Source organism: Artemia sp. Qi Xiang Cuo, chromosome 3, assembly GCF_049724085.1.
Source record: "Artemia sp. Qi Xiang Cuo chromosome 3, ASM4972408v1, whole genome shotgun sequence".
Classification (NCBI taxonomy): Eukaryota; Metazoa; Arthropoda; class Branchiopoda; order Anostraca; family Artemiidae; genus Artemia; species Artemia sp. Qi Xiang Cuo.
Window position 1 is genome coordinate 77,742,152 of NC_142796.1, and position 26,839 is coordinate 77,768,990.

Sequence of the window (26,839 nt, forward strand, 5' to 3'; positions counted from 1 at the left end):
ATTTCGGTGATTCTTATTATGTCACGTATTTTAGAACAATGTTATGTAAACAGATTAAATTGATATTTCAAGGGTAATAATATATTTAGCCCTACACAGTTTTAAATTCAAATACGGCCACACGGCTGGGTAAGCCATAATATATTTGACAAGCGTGATAAATTCCGTATTAGACCGAGGATATAAGCTGGCTGCAATATTTTTAGATCTAACTTCGCCAGTGTTAATCATGAAATTCTTTTGCACATGTGTCAGAGGACCTGCACTAGCATTTCTACATGGATTTCTTGCAAATCGACAACGTATGCTCACGTTAATGGATCAATGTCGTCTACGCTACCAGTCACTTGCAGTGTTTCATAAGGATCGGTCCTTGGACGACTGTTATCTTTGATTTTTGTTAACAACATTTGTAAATTGATCATTGGATCCATACATAAAATCCGTGATTTATTTTATGGGGATACCGAGCTCACAGTTTCTATTTGCAGTTTCCATTTGCAGACGAGACATCGCTTTTGTGTCTGACTAAAACCGAAACTCTGTTGGTTCAGAAATGCGAACAATATCTCGATGAAATATCAACCCGGATTAGGGTTAACAAATTACAAATAAATCAAACAAAGAGCAACCTTGTCATATATTCGCATACACCCAACTATTATTCTTGAATCAAGAGTATCACTTATTCTGAAGGAGAAATAAAACGTTGTAAATCAGTGAATAACTAGGAATATTCCTCGATGAAACCTTTAGCTTTAAGAAACGTGTTGAAAATGTATCCTGAGAACTTCCACGGAGCGTAGGCATCCTGAGAAAACCGAGTCATTATATACTAATTTCTCAGAATATTGTATTTCTAAATGATTCATCCCTATATTCTCTGCTGATCTTTAGTGTGGCTTGGAACATTCGTATCTGTGGTCGACCACGTAAGGATACTTCAGGATAGAGCGATTCGAGTGCTGTACAGGAAATGACCACGTGATTCAGTAAGCCAGCTGTATATTCAAAAGAAAATTAGGGGACTCTACTGTTAGTTTATACGTTGATAACTAAAATTTGGATTGAAAATCAATTTTGGATTTTGGTTGACCACGTAAGGATACTTCAGGATAGAGCGATTCGAGTGCTGTACATAAAATGACCAAGTGATTCAGTACGCCAGCTGTATATTCAAAAGAAAATTAGGGGACTCTACTGTTAGTTTATACGTTGATAAGTAAAATTTGGATTGAAAATCAATTTTGGATGAGGGTATATTTGTTTTTTAATGTGTACTTGACCCTTTGGACAGCCTTGAGTCAGACTCTTGGGCAGCCCGGAAGAGTATTATGTTATTATGTATGTTGTTTTTTGTTTAATAGTAAAAAAAAATGAGCTGGATTAAATATTCATTTTTGTTTACTGCAAGAATTAGAAAAATGTCGAAAATCATCCCAAAATCTCCGATAATATTAACTCTTTTGCTAAAAATGGAAAACTTCCCATCAAACTAATGAATCAACTGGGATAGACATGACGCCATAATACTCTAATTCTTTTTTATTTTTGATGCATTAGCACAAAATTTGCGTGAGCAAAAAAAAAAAAAATTCAAAAGAGTCAAATGCAAGAGCATGACAAAGAGCGAGAAATATATAAACATCATCCAGGGATAATCAAAATGAATTTCTAGGATACGACATGTTGGCCAATTGAACTAAAGCAAGATAATTGCTGGAAAGTTAAAAGGTTGATTCATAAGAAAAAAAAGGAAGAAGCTAAAGCTCTTACGTTTGACCTATTCTAGACTTGTCTAATACACATATTTGACAGATTTACCTAACAAGACATAATGTAAAAAATCGGTTTACGAACAAACACTTTCTGATATTTACAGGAAAGTAGTAGAGCCAGGAATGAAACTTTCAGGGATCGACTCAAATACATATTCCAAAAAAATCTGAGAAATTTATTCACTTAGTTCAAGTAATTTCTTTAAAATATCAAAGAAAGTTTGTGTGGAAAGGTACTAGGTAATCACATAAACACTGACTAATCAGAAAAGTTTAACATAAAAAACAATAAAAAATTCGCGAGATAGTACTTCATGCAATAAAATATATATATAGAACATTAATGTTATGCTGGGGATAATCAATGCCTGCACGTTTTCAAACAGTTTCCACGCGCTATACTACTACTACTACTACTACTAACAACTCACCGCAGCACCAAGCCGCCTGAGGCCGACACAGCTACCTCCATCCCAATCTATCCAAGGCCTCCCTTTTTACACCCTCCCACGAAGTTCCCATTTCCTTTAAATATTTCTTAATGACGTCCTCACACCCCATACGAGGATGACCTGCTTTCCATTTAGCCCTAGACGGTTGGTCGAAAAGAACAATCTTCGGCAATCTGTCTTCCTTCATCCGCACAACGTGCCCTAGCCATCTCAACCTTTCTTTCATTATAGCCCTAGAGAGCGGTATTGAACCACATTTTCCGCACAGCCTATTATTTGAAATTCTGTCAGTCATCCCGGTACCCAGAACAATCCTTAAGCAATTTCTCTGCAATACATCTAGCAAATCTTCATCCGCTTTTCGAAGCGCCCATGCTTCAGAGCCATATTTGACTACTGTCATCACTGTAGCTTCTAAAATTCTAATCTTGGTTTGCAGACTTATCATCCTATTCTTCCAAACTTTTTTAATTGTGAAAAAACACCCGGAGCTTTGACTATTCTACTTTTAACATCTTCACTGCTCCCACCATCTTTACTAATAATACTACCAAGGTAAGTGAAGCTGCCCAATTGATCAATCTTTTCATCACCCAACGTCATCTTTTCATCTTCACTTATTCCTAGCCTAAGCGACTTAGTCTTCTTAACATATAATTTTAAAACCTATTCTAGCACTCCGAACTCACAAAAACTATTAAAGCTCGTTCATTTTGCCCATATTTTCATCTAGGATGCTTAAATCACCAGCATAATCTAAGTCCACGAAAATTTTTCCTCCCCATTTGATTCCGTAGTCTGTCATTGCCTTTCCTGTGCTCCTTAATACAAAAGCTATCAAAATGACCCATATAGATGGAGATAAAACAAGTTCCTGCTTAACACCTGATTCAATAAAAAATCAGATGCTGAACTCATTTTTTGCATTAGCTACAGTCGTGTCGTTCTCGTACATAGCACTAATCACTTTAATGTATTTGTCTGGTATATCATACAAGGATAAAACCTTTGCTATAGCTCTTCTATCAACAGAAAATCGAATGCTCGCTCATAATCTATAAAACTGAGAACCAAAGGGGTTTGACAACTCAGGCACTTCTAAATTATTAACCTAAGAGTGAAAATTTGGTCGACGCATCCTCCACCTTCTCTGAAACCGAACTATTCTTCTCTTAAAGCTTTTTCTACAGCATCTCTCAGTCTAAAAAGTATCATATTACTAAGTAATTTTCTACCTACAGAGACCAGACTAATGCCCCTATAATTACCACACTCACTTTTATCACCTTTCTTATAAAGTGGCTTAACTAAGGTTTTCCTAAAATCGTTAGGTACTTCCCCTTTTTCAAAAATCATATTCATAGTCTTCAGTAACTTATTTCTACCCTCAGAGCCACCATATTTGAGAAACTCATTTACTACCCAATCAGCACCTGGAGCTTTATTTTTTTTAATTCATTTAGTACTGTCGTTAATTCTTCCTCGCAAAACAAATCTTCCCTCACATCCAAGGTATAACAAACATTTTCATTTTCCTCTATATCTTCACCTGCAACTCTATTTCGGTTTAGCAAATTCCCAAAATATTCTGCCCATCTCTCTTTAATTCTTTCCTTATCGCTCCGTCTAGCTGCATCTTCCAGATCCTCGGCATTTTTATCCATGGCCTCCACTTCACACCTCCTTAGCTCAAATTTTAATGCTTTCTCCACTCTCTTCACATTCCTTTTGTTTTCATATGATCTATCGCTCATTTGATACTATAACATACGTTATTATATATAACAAGGGTTGCAATTCATTTCAAAGTAATGATTCCAATTCAGATCAAAGCAGGACAGATATGGTAAAAAAAAAAAAAAAAAAAAAAAAAGAAAAAAAAAAAAAAAAAAAAAAAAAAAAAGAAAAGATTGGAAGACACTTCACATTATACTTTCAATCTTCTCAAGTGGCTTGTTTCATGTTGCAAATATTTCAAAAAAGAAAAAAGAACGATAAGAACTAGCTAGGCCTACCTGTTTATTAAGGCAACTAGAACCGTAAGAACCTCTAAGTAGAGACCATGTGCTAGTCCTTCAAGACATTCAAAGGGTTCTAATTTTTTTTCCAAAGCTGAAGTCCTCTCAGTAGAGGGAGAGGACCGATATGGAGAAAGGCTATTTGTCGAACTGACCTAGAAAAAAGAAGAAATACATTCGAAAAGGACTAGCTTCAGGAGAGATATTTCCTACATTAAAACCTGTTCGTTATAGCTTTTATTTCTAGATGCCACCCTAAGAGTATGGGAAATCGTTAAGAATTGTGTCCTGGACAATTTAACATAGGGAAAATAAAAAAAAAAAAATAAAAAAACAGCGCCTTTTTTTATTGAGGCGTCCGGCGACTTCCGTAAAAAGCGAAACTTTCAAATGATACCGGATAATTGAGATTATTAATGTGCATTTCATTTTGATTACAACTGAAGCTTCTACGCATGCAATAATCACTCGGGATTCTTTTGTTTTCAAGAATTGCTTTAACTCAAAGTACAGGCTAGTTTTAGGTCTTTCCTAGGTTAGTTTGGAAAGACCCTGGCAAGTTAATCAGGCTAGCAGAATTTAAGCTGAATTTTTTTTCAAGCAATATGTATTGTTCCATTTTCAGCTTTACAGTAAATTCTGGACACATGTACAACTCCGTGTCTAATCTGACGCTTAAACATGAAAATGTGGACAATGTTTGTTCAACTCAGTGTTGAGGACAGTATAGCCTAAAACCTTAATTTACATATTTATTTTTTTTTACTTTGTTCTAAATTTAAAAATCGTTTGCGGTTCCAGCTTAGCTAGACATATTTTTAGGTGATATAACTTTAATTAATCCGTTTGACTTTTTATAACTAGAACTACAGCAAAAATAATCGGAGAAAATCTGAAGAAGCTCAACGAATATGATGTGAAAAATTGTAAAGAATGAAATTGTAAAATTGAAAAAATAATCAGAGAATCTTTGAAGAAGTACAACGAATGTGACGTGAAAAATTGTACACAATAAAATTGTAAAATTGAAAAAATAACTGGAGAATATTTGAAGAAGTACAAAGAATATAATGTGAAAAATAGTAAAGAATAAAATTGTAAAATTGAAAAAATAATCGGAGAATATTTGAAGAACTACAACGAATATGATGTGAAAAATTATAAAGAATAAAATTGTAAAATTGTAAAGAATAAAGCCTTGAGTGAAAGCAGTGTAGTTTTCAGGTTCCATTCTTGACGATACTCCTGTTCTGTCGTTTCTCATTTTGGGCAAAGAGAAACAGTAGGAATATGTAATATTTATGAACTTGCTACTGGTGTAGATACTACACCAACGAATGATTTTTTTTAGTCGTTTTTGGGGTTACGTTGGCCTACATTTTTATGCCAAAAAATTTTGTTAAAAATATAAACAAATATAAGCAGCAGAACTAATCAAAACTGGTGACAATGTTTAGACGTTTACTCCAGACTAGAACATGCGATAATTGGCATAAGAAAAAAATGCAACACAAGTTTCTTATGTGAGTGAATTCTTCTTTTAAGCTGCTGCATGTAGCAGTGGCCGCAGAAGTATAAGAGCATCTTAAAAGAATCTATAAATTAGTTTTAACATTATATTTATAACAAATTAGCAACGTATTAAGTTTTATATTGGCATTCAGAAAAAAATTTCAATCTTTGAGGGGACAACATACTGAAGCTACTGCATGCATTGCTCGCATAGTTGATTGTGCGCAATATATTAAGTCAGAGCAATTTTTCATTATCTCTTTTGGCTAAATTTGCTGTAATTTGTGCTTTGTGTTTTCCTGTTTATTAATTTTTTAATAGCAAAATATCAAATTTTACATCGGCATTCGGATCGAATTTTGAACCTTTGGGGGAAGATATACTGAAGCTGGTACGTGCATTGCTCGCATAGTTGATATTGTGCAACATATTAAGTCAGAGCAGTTTTTCATTATTTGTCTTTTAGCAGAAGCAAAAAAGCAAAATGAATTCTGTCACTGATATTTCTGCGTCTAAGCGATCACAAAAGCCTCATTTTCAAGTTGAGTCTGAAAAAACAAATCGGTTTGTATTACCTCCTTAACCGTGCTTTTTTTCTTTGTTGAAATTGTGTAGCTAGTCACTGCGACATAATATGGTAGAAGTAAAAGAAATAAATCTTTGAAACTTCACTTAAGATTTAAAAAAGTTTAGAGTAAAAGAGAATAGCAAAGAAATTAAAATCCCGAAGCTAGTTTCCTAAGGCCTAGAAGATCAAAATCTACTTAGAATAAATGTCCACATATATTTTTAACTAGAATGCTTACTAGAATATCCTAATAAACTCCACACCAATAAGTAAAATTTTGGAAACATATACATCCTAGAGAATTAAATTTACACAAAATTTGGCCCACAGAATCAAACTTGCACAAAATATACTATATAAATTCAAACAGGAAAACACAAATCACAGCAAATTAAGATGGTTAAAAAAAATCAGACTAATTGTAAGAATAAAATTGTAAAAAATAAAGCCTTGAGTGAAAGAAGTGTAGTTTTCAGGTTCCATTCTTGACGGTTCTCCTCTTCCATACTTACTCCCACCATTTACCGGTGCCATTTAAACATTTTTGCCTCTCAATTACTCGGACTATCTGTCTTGTCTTTTTATTTTTGATGCCTACTACAAAATACTTGATTTTCAATTCAATTCATTTATCAAACAGTTCGTGTTAACGAACTGTAAGTAAGGAGCGACCCGGCTCAATGGTAACCGAAACTCTAGAAAACGGGTTTTTGATAGCAATAGATACATCAAAAGAATCAAATTTGAATGCTGAATTCAAATATATAATTTTCATCGAGTTTAGTCCTACCCATCAAAAGTTACGCGCCTGAGAAAATTTGGCTGATTTTCGAAAAAAGGGGGAAAGACCCCCTAAAAAATATAGAACCTTAATGAATACCACACCATCATATTCAGCGTATCAGAGAACCCTACTGTAGAGGTTTCAAGCTCCTATCAACAAAAATGCGGAATTTTGCATTTTTTGCCAGAAGAAAGATCACGGATGCGTGTTTATTTTTTTTTTTATTATTTTTTTTTTTTTCCAGGGGTGATCGTATCGACCCAGTGGTCCTAGAATATCGTGGGAGGGCTCATTGGAACGGAAATTACAAGTTATAGTACCCTTTTTAAGTGACCAAAAAAATGGAGGGCAAGTAGGCCCCCTCCCACGCACATATTTTTCCCAAAGTCACCTGATAAAAATTTTGAGATAGCCATTTTGTTCAGCATGGTTGAAAATATGATAAGTATGTCCTTTAGGATGACTTAATCCCCCGAAGCCCCGGGGGGAGGGCTGAAAGTTATGAACTTTACCCAATGTTAACATATAGTATTGGTTATTAGGAAGTATACAGACGTTTTCAGGGGGGATTTCTTCTGGTAGTAGGGGGGTGGGTGGGTCGGGGGTTATAGCTATTTATTCTAAATAACGGCCTTTGTGATTAAGGGGTCATTTTTAAAGAATTGGAACAAAAATTCGAACTTTAGCTTAAAGAGCTAGGTATTGAATAGGGGGTGAGCCCCCTAATATACGTATTAAAAATATATGAATATAGAAGTTCAATCAATCATCAATCAATCAATTTATTCAATCAATAAACTTAACAAAATACACTTCAATATAAACTCCCCCATAAGTCTCTACGGCCAGGAAAAAAACAGGGGAGAAGTTCTTTACGTAAGTTAATTCGTAAGTTACGTATATTTATTACTAATAAAAACGTTAGTAAATAAAATTAAACAAGTTTCGAGAAAACTATTTAACCAATTAAAAGTAAATTAATATGAGATTTTGTTCTTAAGGATTCTGGTATGATGACCCAATATCGAAAGCTGCGTTAATTCAAAAACGTTCAAACATTGAATAAAAAAAACATTTTTTTTTTAACTGTAAGTAAGGAGCGACATTAAAACTTAAAACGAACAGAAATCAATCTGTATATGAAAGGGGCGGTCCCCTCCTCAACGCCGCGCTCTTTACGCTAAAGTTTTACTTTCTCACAACTCATATTTTTTTTTAAAAAATAAAAAACTTTAGCTTAACGAGCATGGCGTTGAGGAGGGGACAGCCCCTTTCATATACGGAATAATTTCTGTTCGTTTTAAGTTTTAACGTCGTTCCTTACTTTCAGTTAAGAAAACTTGTTTTTTTATTTAATCCCCTAAAATATCCACACTGAGAAAATTCGAAGACGGCATAACTCAACAATCAGACTAAAAAGTTCAATGATAAGACGATCTAATCTCTACCAGACAGAGAGAAATAGAGAAGAAGATATAATTGACAACGGACATGGGATGAAAAATTACCTGGAATGTTGCATTAGTGAGATCATCTATAGAAATACCAAGAAGTGTTGCTGCTCTTTGTGCAGCTTGTGGCTTCACAAAAATGCCTTTTCCCAAGGAACCTTGAAAAAAAAAAACATAAAGTAAACTGAATAACAACTTAAAATATAAAGCCCACAACCTACTCTTCTACTCGAAAGAATGGATTGTATCTGTCCAATCTAAAAAAGAAAATTCAAGTAATGAACAAGAAGTGCAGGTGCTTATTCTTCCATCCAGTTTTATACACCTGAAAATCTTTAAAATCATGAATTTTCTCAAACGGGTTAGTTCATCAGGCACCCAAAGAATCTAGTTATCAAAGAAGAATCTAAAGGGAGATAAACTTTATTTACCCAGTGCTATTTCTTTGAAACACCTTTAAGTAATCATGCAGATACAAAATCCCTTCAATGGTGTTGCAGACAAATAACAATCATAAAGGGGATGGTCGCGATGATGTTCATAAATGTGAGCAATTCCACTGGAACTGTAAAACTATCAATACGATGAAAATCTGCTAACAGCTCTTGTGGATTCTGACAAAGATAATTTATGCTAAACTGTCTTAGGTTTTAGTATCAGGAGTGGATTAAGCTTCTAGATCAAGGATTTGTCTTACGCTTAGTGTCGTTAGACTCTTTTTCAAAGACTTCAATAGAGTTTGGCATGGTGGCATAATATATTAGCTCAAATCTAAACAAATTATGTGATCAGTTATACGACGTGGTAGAAAGATTCTTATGTTATCGTCCTATTAAGGTTGTTCTTGAGAGTCTTACGTCCCGTAACTATTTTGTGAGGAGAGTTTCTCAGAGGGGTAGTATAGATATCGCTTTTTTATCGATGAGATGGGGGTCAACCTAAACAAAGACAACCTTCTACATTATTATTATTTTTATTAATTATTTTCTGACTATTAATTTTTTAATTAACTGAAATTAATTGATTGATTGGCTTTAATTAATTGACATTTATAATTAATTGACATTATTTATTTTCTGACAATGCAACAGCCCATGTCGCTCTTTCAGAGTGGAAAATTTATAAATGTTTATTTATCTCTTCAAGTGATATCCTGCAGATTCATAAGCCTTCTAAGTTTCAATGACCAACACTAACGCAATAAAAATGAAGGAGTTCCAATTCACCCGATCGAAGGTCCCGCATCGTCAACCCAACTTTATCTTCATGATGAAGGGACCAAGTGATCCGAAAAACTGGTTTTCATGGAAATTGATTTCTCCGCTGATCTTTCTTAGGTCATTGGATCACGACCCTGTTTGGACCTGATTCTCCTCCAGATTCTTCAAATGATATCCTGCGGATTCATAAGTCTTCTAAGTTTCAATGACCAAAATTAACCCAATAAAAATGAAGGAGTTCCTATTCACCCGATCGGAGGTCCCGCGTCGTCAACCCAACTTTATCTTCATAATGAAGGGACCAAGAGATCCGAAAAACTGGTTTTCATGGGAATTGATTTCTCCGCTGATCTTTCTTAGGGCTTTGGATCACGACCCCGTTTGGACATGATTCTTCTCCTGATTCTTCAAATGATATCCTGCAGATTCATAAGCCTTCTACGTTTCAATGACCAACATTAACCCAATGAAAATGAAGGAGTTCCTATTCACCCGATCGAAGGTCCCGAATCGTTAACCCAACTTTATCTTCATGATGAAGGGACCAAGTGATCCGAAAAACTGGTTTTCATAGAAATTGATTTCTCCGCTGATCTTTCTTAGGGCATTGGATCACGGCCCCGTTTGGACCTGATTCTTCTCCAGATTCTTCAAATGATATCCTGCGGATTCATAAGTCTTCTAAGTTTCAATGGCCAAAATTAATCCAATAAAAATGAAGGAGTTCCTATTCACCCGATCGAAGGTCCCGCGTCGTCAACCCAACTTTATCTTCATAATGAAGGGACCAAGAGATCCGAAAAACTGCTTTTCATGGGAATTGATTTCTCCGTTGATCTTTCTTAGGACATTGGATCACGACCCCATTTGGACCTGATTCTTCTCTAGAAATGACAAGAGTGAGTCATTCGTCGCTCCAAAGGCCTTATTCGATCCAGTTCAGCCATGGTTCGTGGTTTATATAAGCCATGTACAAACCTACTATCGCGCTTTGTATTTACATTCCTTTTTCAGAATGTTCTTCCACTCGCATTGACACTTTATAAATTCAGGTATGAAGTTCTTATTATCCACAAGTGATATGAGTCTTCATATGCTTATCATTGAGTTTACTGATTGATATGTTGTTTTTTTTCAAGATTTTAGTGCCAAAGCAATTAATTGAACCAAAGCTTTGTAGGTTCATAGATATTTGTCCTGGAATTAGCAAGACAAATAAATAATTCGGCTAGCAAATATTAAAAATATTTAAAAGCCACATGGTCCGTGCTAAAATACGCTTCAGCCCATTCACCATTCTTTAAGAAATAAACAAATACAAAATAATCATGGATAGACTTCCCAATAGATTTTTTGTCCTAAAATCAAGACCAAGACTGTGCCTGCTTTCAATGTTCTTTCTTCACTTTTAGTTTTAGAGAATTGCTCGATTAGCATCTGAACAGCTCCTATCAGAGGGTTGAATCTGATATACTATTAAGTCAAACCTTTTTATATTAAATATATTAACGGCGTTTCAACAGTGTTCACGATATTGTTCGTTGGTTCCCCTGGATATTAGAGAGTGCGCTGATTACCAGCAGTTTCGCAGAATGGTGGGGAAGTTTATCTCTGAAGGTTGACTTTGGTTTTACTTACCTTGTCTGTATTTGGGCAGTGGTGCGAGAGGCTTTTTTTCTTTTTAATTTAATTTGTTAACGGTGTTTAATAATTTGTTGTAATTTTTAGTGCGCTCAATTATGCCACTAGGCATGTGGGCAGGTGTATTTTATAGCATTATCTATATTTAATAAATAAAATATCTGTATCTATCTGTGGTTCCCAAAATTAAATTTTATAGTAATTTTGAATCTTACCTTTGATGGCACCAGCAACTCCGATATGGTATATGGCAGCTAAAACGGACCAAATGGCTTTTACTTCGTTTGGCTTTACTCCTAGCAATTCTAGTGCGGAGACTACACGAGCCCAGCTTCCACCAGCTTTTAACTTGTCTTCTTGCTATAAAGGTCATCAATTTAAAACCAAGGAATATCAGGGAACAAGAAATAGGGATATTTGGTACTTAATCAAATTTAAGTGAAATAAAACTACCAGCTCTATAAAGAGTATAGCATTTAATATTTGGACTATAAAAGAGAAAAATTGGCTGTAAATAAGGCATTCTACTATAAGAATACCACCAACTCTGACGGAATATTTTGATCTTAGTCAAAATGTTGTCTAATTTTCAACTTGGCTTGCTTTCCCACTGAATTTACTCTATATACATTCTTGCATAAACTTTAAAAGAAAGGTCAAACATTATTAAAGTGATAATGTGTAAAACAAGATATTTGCAACAACCGATGTGTAATACTGTCATATCCGATTTCTCTCTCTCTCTCTCTCTGTCTGTCTGTCTCTCTCTCTCTCTATCTTTCTCTTTCTCTTTCTCTTTCTCTCTCTCTCTCTCTCTCTCTCTCTCTCTCTCTCTCTCTCTCTCTCTCTCTCTCTCTCTCTCTCTCTCTCTCTCTCTCTCTCTCTCTCTCTCTCTCTCTCTCTCTCTCTCTCTCTCTCTCTCTCTCTCTCTCTCTCTCTCTCTCTCTCTCTCTCTCTCTCTCTCTCTCTCTCTCTCTCTCTCTCTCTCTCTCTCTCTCTCTCTCTCTCTCTCTCTCTTCAGAAAAGCTCCCTTTGTATACAATCCTCAGGAAAAAGGAAAAGATCTTCTGCAGTTACATTTTGAAAAGTTTATGGTCTTTACCAAAAAAGCGTATTGACAACACAGTTTTTAATATATAAATGCTCAGTAACTTCAAGCTGAGTGTCAAGATTATCACCTGTAATCTGTAGGTTTCAGATTACACTTCACCAGATGAAGGTTTCATCTGGTGAAAAGAGCTTATTTTCTCAACGAACAGGAAAATTATTTCATTTTCTCGAAAATCTGATTTCTTATAAAAAAAAAATACAGATCAACAATCAAGGGATGGATAAAAAAGAAGACTTACCCTTTGAAGAGGAGTTAGAAATGCACATGGCTCTTCTGTATTTTCTAATCCAAACTGTTTTTTCATTTCATCTGAACAGCCAGCAATCATTTCATAAAACACATGGAATGTAGGCTCGTCTTTGGGTCTCCGGCTAACTCTTTGATATTCAGGTAGTAATACCTAAGACAAAATTTCAATTTATCATGCAAATTCAAAAGAAGTGGGGTTAAGGTAAATACAATATTATGTAGCTTTCCTTCAAAAGCAGAATAAAATAATAGCTTTTATGGACTTACAATTTTAGGTATCAAACTTAAACCAACAATAAACATAGTAATCAACCTGGTTACATTGACTACTGATTATAGTCATTGTAATAGCGCTGATTTAGTAAAGAGCGATGTTTCTGGCATATTTTTTCTTTGTTTTTAGGCCTCATCATCTAGAACGGAAGCAAGTGGAAGCTTGGGAAAGACCCATTCGATGTCAAATTTAGAGTTCTAGTATTGGATCCCTTTTGACACTTTGTGAGCCCGGGAACCCCCCCCCCCCCTCCCAATCCTTGCGGTCCTAGTGGAAATTAGCCCTAATGCTGCAAATAGCCCGCTTAAAACAAAAACTCTACAGACATATTTCCTAATCAACGCAGGAAGGAGCAATGTGTCTCCACACATGTACATTTGAATAGAAAAATGAGGGTTCATAGAGAGCCAATAAAACCATTATTACCCAAAATCAAAACAAATTAAGTATATATTTTATTACGCATAAAATCAAACGCGTAACTTTCAATGCGATAAAATCAAATGTGATGCTTATTTTACCCATAAAATCAAAACATATTAAGTAAATATTTTGGAAATGTTGGAAATGTCACACTGTGCACAAACCTGCTTTACCTCTTTCAGGTCATGATCGATCAAAGATTATTTTGGAAATTGAAATTACAAAAGCTATTATTAAAATTCTTAAAATCATAGGGCGAATACAGTAGATGGAGACGCAATAGGAATCTATTCCGAAAATGGATTTTGATTTCCATCAAAGGTAGGTCCATATTGCAATACTTGTACTTACTTGTAATTGTATCAAGACACTGGCTCTTCAGCTCTTCCTGGCACTATGACTTGACAGGCGGATGATTGCCAAGCCGCTCGATCGATTGTGAGAGGCGTGGAAATATCCAGTCAATTTTTGTCCTACCTCTAATCGTGACGACGGAGGCTGAAATCAGCTATAAGTCCGCCTTTTGCGGTGGTGACCTAGGTATTTACTTGCACACTGCACCCCTTGTTCCAATGTGTGAGGGAATGTGTGATTACCCAGACGATAACGATATTAAAAAGCACGGGGGGGGGGGGCAGAACACAGCACTGCGTAACCTCAAAATCGATGTCAAAGAGCGAGGATAATTATCCATCCTCTTATACGCAGGCACAAACACGGTGATAGTATGTCCGAATGAGACGCATCAGCTTCTCAAAGACATCTCTTCGTGGATCACAGCCTATCTGTCATCATGAGCAATTGAGTCAGATGCTGTTATAAAATCGATAAAGATGGCTATTTTTATCTGGTTATGCTTCACGTGGTGCTCTAGAATCTGTCGGAGCGTAATGAGTCGGTTGACGCAGCCATCTCCAGGTCAAAACCCTGCTTGGTTTTGACCTGGCGTGTGGTGCTGTTCCTGATTAAACTGAAACGGTTCAAGAGGATCATGGCAAACACCTCAGCAGCAACACTTATAAGCAATGCTCCTCGGTAGTCTTTTGCGTTCAGCTTTGTTCCCTTTCTTGAACAGAGGGGTGATCATTGAAATTTTAAAGTCATCTGAAAATGCTTCCTGTTCCCAGATCTTTTAAGTGGTTTTCGGAGGTGGTGTACAAGAAGCCTTGGGTTTGCTTTGTATATTTCTACTGATGTTGCGTCAATTCCTGTTCCTGGTGCTTTACGGTTCTTCAGTTTCTTCATAACTGTCAGAGTTTCTTCTTCGTCAGAAGGCTCTAAGCCTAACACCTTGATTTTGATACTTTGGGGAGATGAGGACACAGTAGCGAATTTAGTGGGTGACGGAGGATCAACTAGGAGGATTTAAAAGTTTCCGAAAGTGACGTAATATTGCAATAGAGACGTTCAAAATAAAAACCAGTTAAATGCTTATTTCAAAGGTGCTGGATATGTCATATCTTGTTCAAAGTAAAGTCAAATGTGGTAATTCGATCGGTATTGGCGGAAATCAGAAAGTATATACCAAGGGACCATGTCACCTCCATAAGCCTCTACTCCCTCCTACGCCTAGCTTTGCACCTATAGACATAGTGCACCTCTTTCGACTCAAAATCATTCAGCAATTATCAGAATCAACGAAGTAGTATTGGCTGAGTAAAAAAAACATTATGTTTATCTTCTTTTTTTTTTTGCCACATTCAATGGATCGGACGGTTGTAGAAAATTTTGAGAGAAATCATTCGATATGAAAAGTGACCTTCTGCACTAAAGTAAGTATAAGATCCGTCCAGCTCCCTCTCCCTCCCTTTCAACGAAAAGTTTTCGCCGAAAGCTTAGCATTTTGCATCTTGTTTAAACAAGCTTTATGTAAAGATTTACAATCTTTGTTTAAAATTAAAAGAACAAACATTTTTTTTTTTTTTAACTGAAAGTAAGGAGAAACATTAAAACTTGAAACGAACGAAATTATTCCGAATATAAGGGGAGTTGGATCCTCCTTAGTCCCTCGCTCTTCACACTAAGTTTTCAGTACTTTTAAAAAATGTTCTTATTCCAATTACATGTTCCTTCTGTTTCAGGAGTCGTTCTTAAAGAGTTGAGACAAAAGGTCAAACAAGCGCAATGAGCGAGGTATTGAGGAGGGGGCAACCCCACTCATATATAGTTATTTCTTTTCGTTTTAAGGTTTAATGCTGATCCTTATTTTCAGTTGAAAAACTTTGTTTTTATTTAATTTCTTATCGTTTTTCAAATCATGTCAGAAATCCTTCCCTACAGTGGAAAGTTACTTCCACATAAAATTCCTCCATGGAGAATTTCTCCCACGGAGAATTTCTTCCGCAAAAAATATCCCCCAACGAAAATATCCTCCGAGCAATTCAACCTCACTGGTACCACTGAAAACAGTGGTACCATATTTTGGGGGTGGGGGGTGAGTCCTCGTGTTGCCCACTATTTGGTTTGAGGCGGAAATCAGTGGCGTGACTCTGTAAGCTCAGTCAGAGTCGACCAACTCTAAATGGGTACCTGAAGAAATCCGGGGAATGTAAAATGGAAGGTTGTGCAAAACCATAGGAAGGCCGGCCCCCAGCCACCCTCTCCATTGAACTTCCTGGTTGAAGGGCCATGAAAAGGAGATCAGCATACAAGGTTTTGACTATGATGTACAGTGCTGCTTCTTCACCATACTTTTACTTCCTCGGTAAGCTACTACAGAACAGAAGTTACCAGTCTCAGAAGATCATTCACAGGTAAATAAATCAAAATCGTTCCTGTCCCAGCTTTTTTCTTCCAAGCTATAGTCAACGACCTTAAGCCTCAACAGTTTCGTTGTCTAGCACCACAGCCCAAAGCTTTCCAACAGTGGCATGTGTGGATCCTTATGATTAGATATTATGACGGTACTCTATGATTGAAGATATAAAGAGAGCCTTAAGAAGGGCCATGGGTCTACACTGTGTCCTTAAATCCCACGAACTGAAAATTCTACATGGTGAAACAGACCTATTCTTCGGTGGCAGAGGGATTCCGGGACACCGGTTTAAACAAGATTCAACACGACTAATTTTGCTCTTAAATTTTGGCGGTGATATTGAAGGGGCCTATGGCAAGCTTTGGTTTTCCAATCATACGGATTGAGAATCATTGCATGGTTACGGTTCAAACAAGGTAGAACATTCCTAAACATCAAAATATCTTTTAGAAGCCCGGAAACTCAGGCCGACACGACCTGCTTTTTTAGAGTTTAACCCCTTCCCCTCCCGGGACAGGCCCATTCACTTCTAAGAACAAAAAAAATCAAGACAACTCACTACAAAATTCAGCTGGAATACTAGAAAAAAACGGAAGCTGGAAAACAGAAAATATCAATAGAATACGTGCACCTCTGGCAAAAAAAACACCAAAATTTGTGGTGATATAGAACAAAGCACGGGGAATCCAATGGTGACGGGAAACACGTCGAGTGGACGCTTGAAAACACCTTTACGAGCACCCGAAGGGCTAAAAAAAAGTGTAGGTTTACCAGTCTCTCTACAGACACACCAAAACTTCTGACAATACGTTTTAAGATATGGAGATTCCAATGGTGGCTAAATAAAAAGCAAAGGATTGTTCTGAAGCGCGCATTAGAGCGCTAAAAAAGCGCGTAAAGCGCAGAATGGAAGCGCCTATTCCATGGAATACAAAAACTGGCAAAAACATAGTTTAGAGTACTAGAAGTTCAACTATTGCAAGAAGCAGCTCAAGTTTGTCTGTCCAAGCGCGTATTTGCGCGCTCAAAAGCGCGCAAAAAGCGTAAAACTGATGGAACGTTTTGAGAAACTCGGGAAAAAGTGGAAATATAGTATGAAATATTTGGGGAACCCAATAGTGTTCGGTATGAAGTCAAGCGATTGCTCTATAGCGCCCTATAAAGCACCCAAAGCGCTAAAAAAAAGCGCAAGTTTACCAGTCTCGCTACAAAAGCATCAACACTTCTGAAAATACGTTTTAAGATATGGCGATTCCAATGGTGGCTTTACAAAAAGCAAAGGATCGCTCTGAAGCGTGCGATAGAGCGCTAATGAAAGCGCGTAAAGCGCAAAATGGAAGCGCAAATTTCATGGAATACAAAAACTGGCGAAAACATAGTTTAGAGTACTAGAAGTCCTGCAATTACAAAATTCAGCTCGAGTATGCGTGTCAAAGCGCGGCAATGATGATGGGGTAGGGAGTCGAGCGATTGCTCTATAGCACCCTATAAAGTCACCAGTGCTAAATAAGCGCAAGTTAAGTATGACTGTTACAGTGACGATTTCACTCAGATTTAGCCGTAACATTGCCAAAAATCTCCCTGTAAATTACACAGTGAAGGAAGAAGCAAATCTATCATTGAAGATTTCCATCGTCTTGGGCTGTGCATCTCTTACGACAGGTACCTTACCATTAACAACTACATCATTGACAGCCTATGCCAACGCTACCAAAGCGAGGGTATCGTTAAGCTTAAGAATTTTGAAGCTTAAAGCTTAAGAATTGTGAAGCTTAAGAATTTTGTATTTACTGTAGCCGCTGGAGACAATGCGGACCAAAACTCTACTTCGACAATGTCTCAGACCTCGTTCCATGGCAACATCATTTCCATGATTCAATCTCTGTGTGAGGATGAAGGTCAAGCTCAAGAGCCCTTAGCCATCTTCCAAAGGAACAAATCTGATCGTTTGAAAACGTGTGACGTCATTAAACAGTATTATGATGTTCAGCCGTGTATTTCTCCTCTAAAGAATATGTTGGTACCTCTATTGGCGATGTCATCGACTACAGACAACGGACTTGTAGATTCAGCAATAAAGCTTGAAGCTGTAACTTGGATCAAGTTTGCTAGAGACACGCTATATGAGGACGAACTAGGCCCAAAACAGTTCTGTTCATGGGGTGCTTTTCATGCAAATCTGCAATTTCCAACAAAGAGAAGAATATCTGTCAGTCTGCCTTTGTCCAGAAAATCGAGCCCATTCGTATGCGACCATTCGGCACCAGTTGGATATATGTTTTGAATTGCTACAGCATATTAACCCAAATAAAGCCCTGGTCATGGCCAACGATCAACCACTGTACAAGATTGCGAAAGAGCTCCAGTGGTTGATGCCAGACAAGTATCGAGAGGGAAAGCTGGTTGTAATGATGGAAGTGGTACATGTATAAATGGCCATGGATTCAGTGATTAGAGAAGTGCTGAGTGGAAGTGGATGGGGACAAGCATTGACTGATGCAGGAGTTTTCACGGCAGGGAGATGTGACGTACTAGAAATGGGTAGCAACGTCAACCATTCTCAGTATGCCTACGGAGTTACCATTGTCACGCTCGAGGAGTTAAAGTGGCGAGCATTTTGCACACTAGTCGAGTCAGATGATGATGAAATGAAGGACTTCATCAATTGGGCAAAGGAGCGCGAAGTAATGTATGCCAATTTTGCCTTCATTGTGCTTGTTTATGACAGATCTTGCAGGAAAGAGTCGGTAAACAAGTTGAGGAAGAGGAAGTGTCTGTTAACAAAAAAAAGGATCATCCATGGATAGACTTCCGCCAACCCAGGATGCGCTTAGCCAGCACATTCGGCGAGCTTACATTCAAGCCCAGGTATGGTCCAGTTCTCATCTTGCCATTATTCCCGAAAAGAACCCCAACGATTACGGATGAGATAAGACTAGCAATGGGCTTTGGGCTCCCCGATGGTCAACCCTGCCCCAAGCTTCTGTCGCCTGTCGAGAGCTTATGCGATGCAGTTGCAAAAAGCAATGCTCTGGGCGCTGCAACTGCAAGAGCAGCTCTCTTGACTGCAACGAGTTATGTTCTTGCTACGCGTCCTGTCAAGTGTAATGAATTTTTATGTATTATGTATTTTGGTGTCCCTTTTAAGGTTTAAGCCTAACTTAGAATCTTAGTTGTTCAACATGTGATCTGATATCTCAGCGAAGTGCCATAGTATGTGATAATTATTGCCTTATTTTGTATTCCGTGTTCCAATAACTATTACAATCAAGACAAGTTAGCTAAAGCAGCAAACGGAAATGGCTTTTTTGGGTTGTGCATCTCCGAAAAAGTGCCATGTAGGTCTCTACGTGTGTTCAGAATCCTTCATTCTCTTCGTGTCATTAAGCATCGTGGGCTCTGCTGGACGCTCTAAATCGCGCTTCGTATTGCATGTCCGATGTCATTCCGAATTATAGCTTGTTTTAAGAAAAACTGATGTTTTGTAAATTTTTCTATTTTCACGCTTGAAGCGGGCATTAAGACATGTCAGGACCGGATTCTGGCTTATAGATTCACTTTCTTTTCAACACCACTCGACTCTCGGTATTTCAAACCGTATTTCTACCAAATCTGCACTTTCTGTAACAAGCAGATGAGTTTTGCACTTTTTGAGCGGGCAAATTTGCGCTTTGACGCGCAGACTCGAGATGCTGCTTATAATTTTCGGACTTCTAGCACTCTAAACTATGTTTTTGCCTGTTTTGGTATTACATGGGGTAGATGCTCCTATTTTGCGCTTAACGCACTTTTTTAGCACTCTATTGCGCGCTTCAGAGCGATCCTTTGCTTTTTATATAGCCACCATTGGAATTGCCATATCTTAAAATGTATATTCAGAGGTTTTGATGATTCTGTAGAGATGTTGGTAAACTTGTGCGTTTTTTTGCACTTTGGGCGCTCGTAAAGGTGCTTTAGAGCGCCTGCTCGACGTGCTTCCCGTCATCATTAGATCCCCCGTGCTTTAATCTATATTTCCACCAATTTTGGTGCTTTTTGCCAGAAGTGCATGATTCTTAAGCTTAACGGCCCGGCCCCACTATGCAATTGGGGATGGGGATATCTCCTAAAACATCAAAAAAAGCCAAAAAACTTATTTAGTATACAAATTAGACAAACGAAACTAAGATAAAAATACACCTATTATTACATAATCAATTACGCTAATCTAATGGGTATGGCACTGGTTTATGCTGACAATGCATTATTTTGGGGCATAATGTTTCAAAGAATAGTCTTAGTCATGTTTTGACGATATATTTTAATAACAAATCCAAAGACTGAATACCGTCATTTAATTCAGAGAAAACGATGACAGAAAAATTCAACCATGAAATTTAACAAAAATAAATTCACGATTTGACACAGATCACGAACAAAAAAAAACTAAGGTTTGGAGCTAGGATGATGCCTCCAAATGAAATTATACTTCTTAGTTTAAGAACTTATCAGCATCGGCTGTGACAGAATAGAAAAATATTAAGGTGATAGATTTTTGGTGTAAAATGAGACTATCGTATATAAAAATTTCAGAAACTGACCTTAAAAAAAAAAAAAAAAAAAAAAAAAAAAAAAAAAAAAAACGAAGAGTGAATAAGAAATTAATTTTTGTTTTCATTAGCTTTAGCAAAACTGGAAAACATATATGCCCAATTTCTATGTTAGCTCCTGAGTTGGATACCTTTACCTTTTCCTATTCAGCAATATAAAGTTGCAGCTTCAAACTCATTTGCCAATAATTGTTTAAGATATTTAGTCTTTCGTATTTTTTTACGCAAATAAAAATCACCCCCTCCCCCCGCCCTCTTCATGAAAAAACTCCCACATAAGAAATTACAGCAGGTATATTTTCCTCTATGTTCCTGCACAGGGAAGAAACGAGGAGAAGTGGTTTCCTCCTAAAATTCACATGAGTAACATCACGAAATTTTTTTTTGCAAAGACACGCTGAAATGTTAGTTGTACAGTCACCACTAGAAGACGAAAAAAAACTACATTAAACTAAAGCTATATGTTTAGAAACATTTTTAGATTTAAACAGCCGTCACGAATGGATAATTTAATGTGGTTATAAAAGGCAATGCAAAAACACCGGCACACCTTACAAAAGAATAACATTAAGCAACTTTGTCATTCAATTTTGGTAGGTGTCAGACACTTCTTCAACAAACAACAGGTCATTTGACCATTTGAAATCTAAGAGAGGATCCACAAAGCCGATAAAACAATCTATTTAGTATTCAACTCTAGGTCCGTTTTTACTGGCAGCAGCAGAGAAAAAAAAACTCAATTTGCAAGGGAAAAAATTACCGAAATAATAACATTTGTTAAAGTTAATTGAGTTTTAATCTTTAAAGAGGTTATTACTGTTCTAACCGATCTCTTCTTTTAATCTACGATTCAATGTATAGCTAGTCATGTTTTCGACTAGCTATAATTTAAGAAATATACATGATTTTATTGAAGCGCTAGTTACATTCTAGTCTTCAAGGGAAATTCAATACCCTTATTTGCTGTAATTTCTGTTTGTTTTAGTGTCACTTTTCTATCCCCAATACAAAAATTTGAACTAAAAATAATTTTAAAATACTTCTAAGTCTGATATTTTGTATAATCTACGTTATAATTATTTTAAGTTTTAAATGTGAACTTTAATTTTCGTGGAAAGCTATGATTTTTTAATTTTTTGTTCACCATAGTGTTCGTACATATCAATAGTAGTGACAATTGCATCGAAACTTAATGTTAGTTACTATAGATTAGAAAAGAGTTGCTTTAAAAAGATAAAAATGTTGACGTAATTATTGTCCAATGGAAACTGAGATTGGCTTTAGACTTTTATACTGCAATGTTAGCCTCAGGTTTGTAACCACCACAACTAAAAATTCATAAATACCAACTTAGACAAAAACCAAACACCATTTTTGAAAATATAGACTATTGGCATACAGGCTCAAAAACACTTAATATCATTTTTTTCGTGAAATCAAACACCACTTAGGAAATATGTATTTAATTTAATTTTATTCAGAATATTGTTGCTGTAATCTCAAAGATTTTGAAAGACGACCACTATTTAATCGTTTAGGACCATTCCCTAAATGATCGTTAAACGATCATCTTTCAAAAGACGTTCTATGTAATCATATGTGGATAGTTGTAGGTAGACCCCGGCACCGCGCCGGCGGATCGACCGAACGTCGCCAACGAACCCGGTCGACCGCCGCCCGCAGAGGCGGCGGGGCTCGGCTGACTTTAAATCAATTTTGCGACAATTCTTTATCGCGTCAACCACAAAGTCGGAGCTTTTCTTTCTCGAGTGGTTTAGTATTTCAATTTTCCTGATTAGAAATCAAGCAGGGCACTATTCCCGAATTTTCGGGTATTTCCCCGAAAATCTATGCGTCACCCCGAAAAAAAAACTTGGTTCCCCGAATCCCCGAAAATCACGCAATCACGGTGCCACTCCTATGAAATGAGTTTAAATCATTTCGAATGCAGTTTCCCAATTGCTATTTCTTGCATCATTCGTAGTCAAGAATTTTATTTTCAAGTTGAATAGAATTATAGAACACATTATCTACTATACAGCTTCAGCCTTCACTGCCTTCAGCTGGATTTTGAAATTGATAGCCGACAGATTGTTTCTACAGCTGAATTGTAAATTTGCGGAATTTTTTTTTCTATTGCTGTTTTTAAACAAGATTTTCTTAATTTTTAATACACAACTGTTGAACGTCTGATAGATTAAAGAAAATACAATCTTCTTTCTTAAAAATTTACCTCCCCCCCCCAAAAAAAAACACCCTTCTATTGAGACAAAATTTAACTATAGACTAAGCTATGTACATGGTCGGGGAATTAACGATTGAAACGGAAGTTACCCCAAAAATAAAATTTATAAAAAAATTGTAAATTATTGCCTATAGGGGGGGGATAGGGGGCTATCATTTTAAAACAATAATAACTCGTTTTTTTATTGAAAGCAGGGATGCCAAAAAGATAATTATTTTTTTCATTTAAAGTGGAGACGGAAGAAAATGATATCAAATTCCCTGGGAAACCATTGAAATATTTTGATAGACCCAGGGCCCCCCATTTGGACTTGTTCATTGTCTTGGGTATTTTGCGATTTCTCATAGACTACTGGCCTAATTTGGCTTTTGTGTGTGCTCCCTTAGATTCTTTGGATCGTATTGAATGCCACGGCGAATCTATGACTCAGTTTTTCAATAATTTAAGGTATATCAGAATAATTTCGAAATTTTTTTTTTTGTCTTTGTAACAATTTAATCTTACAATAAATTTTTTTTTTTCAAGGAACGCTAATCTGTTTAACGTCATTTTGCGCGTTTGTTTGAACCGTATAGTGATCTAGTAAATCATTAAGTAAATTATTTTTTTTAATGTAAATCTGAGACGGTATCTTATCAAGATTGTATCTAGACGGGGGGCAGGTATTACATTTAAACGATAATGTCTCGAATTTTTTTTATTGAAAGCAGGGATGCCAAAAAGTAATTTTTTTTTAATTTAATGCAGAGACGGCACCCTATCAAGGTGGTATCAAGAGGGGGAGGGGTAGTGACCTATCATATTTAAATGATAATACCTCGATTTTTTTTGAAAGCAGTGATGCCACTAAGTTAAATTTTTTTTTTTTTAAAGCAGAGACGGTATCCTTTCAAGATGGTATCCAGAGGGGGGGGGGGGGCATAGGGAGTTATTATATTTAAGTGATAGTACCTTGATTTTTTTTTTGAAAGCAGGGATGCCGAAAAGTTGAAAAGTTGACAAAAATTAACAAGATTTTTGGGAGTTATACTTGATAGAGCACTTGTATAGTTTTATCGTCCAAAGGGAAAGGGACACATACGTCCAATCCGTTTTTGTTATTGATGAAACGAGTTTACTTTGAAAACATTCATTCATAAGTACCAGGCAGATTCACACTAAAACGAATTGGTGTGACGAAAGCGATATCGACATCCCCACCTAACGTTGCGCTTGAATGACAGTGGGGCCCTTGGTCCGGAGCCCAAGTCAAACAGTTCGTGGTAACGAACTGTAAGTAAGGAGCGACCCGGCTCAATGGTAACCGAAACTCTAGAAAACGGGTTTTTGATACCAATAGATATATCAAAAGAATCAGATTTCAATGCTGATTTCAAATATATAACTTTCATCAAGTTTAGAGCTACCCATCAAAAGTTACGCGCCTGAGAAAATTTGGCTGATTTTCAAAAAAAGGGGGAAAGACCCCATAAAAGTTATAGAACCTTAATGAAAATCACACCATCATATTCAGCGTATCAGAGGACCCTACTGTAGAGGTTTCAAGCTCCTATCTACAAAAATGTGGAATTTTGCATTTTTTGCCAGAAGAAAGATCACGTGTTTATTTGTTTTTTTTTTGGTTTGTTTTTTTTTTTTTTTTTTTTCCCAGGGGTGATAGTATCCACCCAGTTGTACAAGAATAAAGTTGGATGGCTAAGTGGAAAGGAAAATAAAATTTAAAGTTCCCATTTTAATTTACCAAAAAAAAATGAGGGCAAAAAGGCCCCCTCCCACGCTTATTTTTTTACCAAAGTCACCCGATCAAAATTTTGAGATAGCCATTTTGTTCAGCATGGTCGAAAATATGATAAATATGTCTTTTGGGATGACTTAATCCCCCGAAGTACCCAGAGGGAGGGCTAAAAGATATGAACTTTACCCAATGTTAACATATAGTATTGGTTATTCGGAAGTATACAGACTTTTTCAGGAGGTTTTTTTTCTGCTAGTGGGAGGGACGGGTGGGTCGGGGGTTATGTTGGAGGATCTGGTCATGACGGAAGTGTTCATGGGGGCAGGGAACTCGCCATGACGGGGGCGCCGGACGTGCCAGCATGTTTGCTGGGGGAGGGGGACGGAGCCAACCAGTGTCAGGCCGGATTTGGTCGGGCGGGGGGGCGAGAGGAGGGAGTGCCGCGGGAGAAGAGTGCCATGACTGCTGTTTCTGTGGGGTAAGGGACATTTCTATGAAGGGGGCGCCGGATTTCCAAGCATTATTTAAAAAACGATCAGAAATTAAATATAAAAAAAACCAAGTTTTTTCAACTGAAAGGTAAGAAGGAATATTAGAACTTAAAACGAACAGAAATTATAACGTATGTGAGGGGGTTTTCCCCCAAGTCAATACCTCGCTCTTTACGCTACATTTTTTTTTTAGTGCTTTCAAAATAGCTATATATTCTAATTACACTGCATTTGTGCTTCAGTGTTTTGTTAATAAATTTTTTTTTTTACTTTTACAGAACAGAGTGTTGTATGGACTAAGGGGAGAACACCCTCATATACGTAATAAAATATACGTAATAAAAAAAAAACAATAAAAAAACAAGCGATACGGCTCAAGAGTAATCGAAACTTTTAAAAACGGAATTTTGATGTCAATAAATGTATCAAAAGAATGTGTTTATAATGCTGATTCTAAATATATAAATTTTATTAAGTTTAGTATTACTCTTCAAAGGTTTCAAGCCTGAGGAAATTTACTCGATTTTTTAAAGAGGGGGAAACATCCCCTACAAGTGAAAGAATTTTAATGAAAATCACAACGTCAGATTCAGCGTATCAGAAAACCCTATTACATAGGTTTCAAGCTCATATCTGCAAAAATCTGCAACTTTGAATTTTTGCCAGAAGAAAAATATACGAATATAGAAGTTAGTTACGTAAGTTAATTTGTAAAGACATTCATTTAGCAAAAGAAAAGTAAAATTTTTATGCAAATAAAAGCTGCATTAACTAAAAAACGATCAGAAATTAAATAAAAAAACAAGTTTTTTAAACTGAAAGTAAGGTGCGACATTGAAACTTAAAACGAACAGAAATTATTCCGTATATGAAAGGGGCTGTCCCTCCACAACGCCTCGCTCTTTATTCCGTATATGAAATGGGCTGTCCCCTCCTCAACGCCTAGCTCTTTACGCTAAAGTTTTTTATTGTTTTAAAAAATAAAGTTGTGAGACAGAGTCAAACTTTAGCGTAAAGAGCGAGGCGTTGAGGAGGGGACAGCCCATTTCATATACGGAATAAAGAGCGAGGCGTTGTGAGGGGACAGCCCTTTCATATACGGAATAATTTCTGTTCGTTTTAAGTTTCAATGTCGCACCTTACTTTCAGTTTAAAAAACTTGTTTTTTTTATTTAATTACATTAAAAGGCCATGTCATAATAAAAGCTTTCAATTTGGGAGATTCAAGGAGGAGTCCTTGACAGTCTTATGACCTCAGGGTACTAGATGTTGTGACGTCCTTACGTATCTACAGTGGTTTATAAAATTCGATCACTCCACAAATGTTGACCAAAAATTTACACAAATATAACAAATGTAATATTTGAAATACTATAACACTTTTTTCAAAGCTTTGAAGAAAAGCAAAAAAGGCTAAATACCCCTAACTACGCTTGAAAGCTATTATAGAAAGAAACTCTTTGGAGATTTTCATGGATACGACCATAGCAGAAGCTTTGAGTCTGGGTGGGGATGAATGAGGATTTTTTGAGTATTTTGACCA

General features: G+C 36.6%; 1 protein-coding gene across 3 annotated transcripts in view; it reads right to left on the bottom strand.

The window, feature by feature from the left end:
- The window catches only part of Mhcl (Myosin heavy chain-like), a 363,403-nt gene that overhangs the window by 149,302 nt on the left and 187,262 nt on the right, over positions 1 to 26,839 (bottom strand). For all 3 annotated transcript variants that reach the window (XM_089086598.1, XM_089086597.1, XM_089086596.1), the window contains 4 exons: positions 12,774 to 12,935; positions 11,640 to 11,784; positions 8,621 to 8,721; positions 4,246 to 4,403 (listed from right to left, as the gene is read on the bottom strand). In XM_089086598.1, the coding sequence (XP_088942724.1) occupies positions 4,246 to 4,403; positions 8,621 to 8,721; positions 11,640 to 11,784; positions 12,774 to 12,935 (566 nt within the window). The remainder of the gene's footprint in view (positions 1 to 4,245; positions 4,404 to 8,620; positions 8,722 to 11,639; positions 11,785 to 12,773; positions 12,936 to 26,839) is intronic.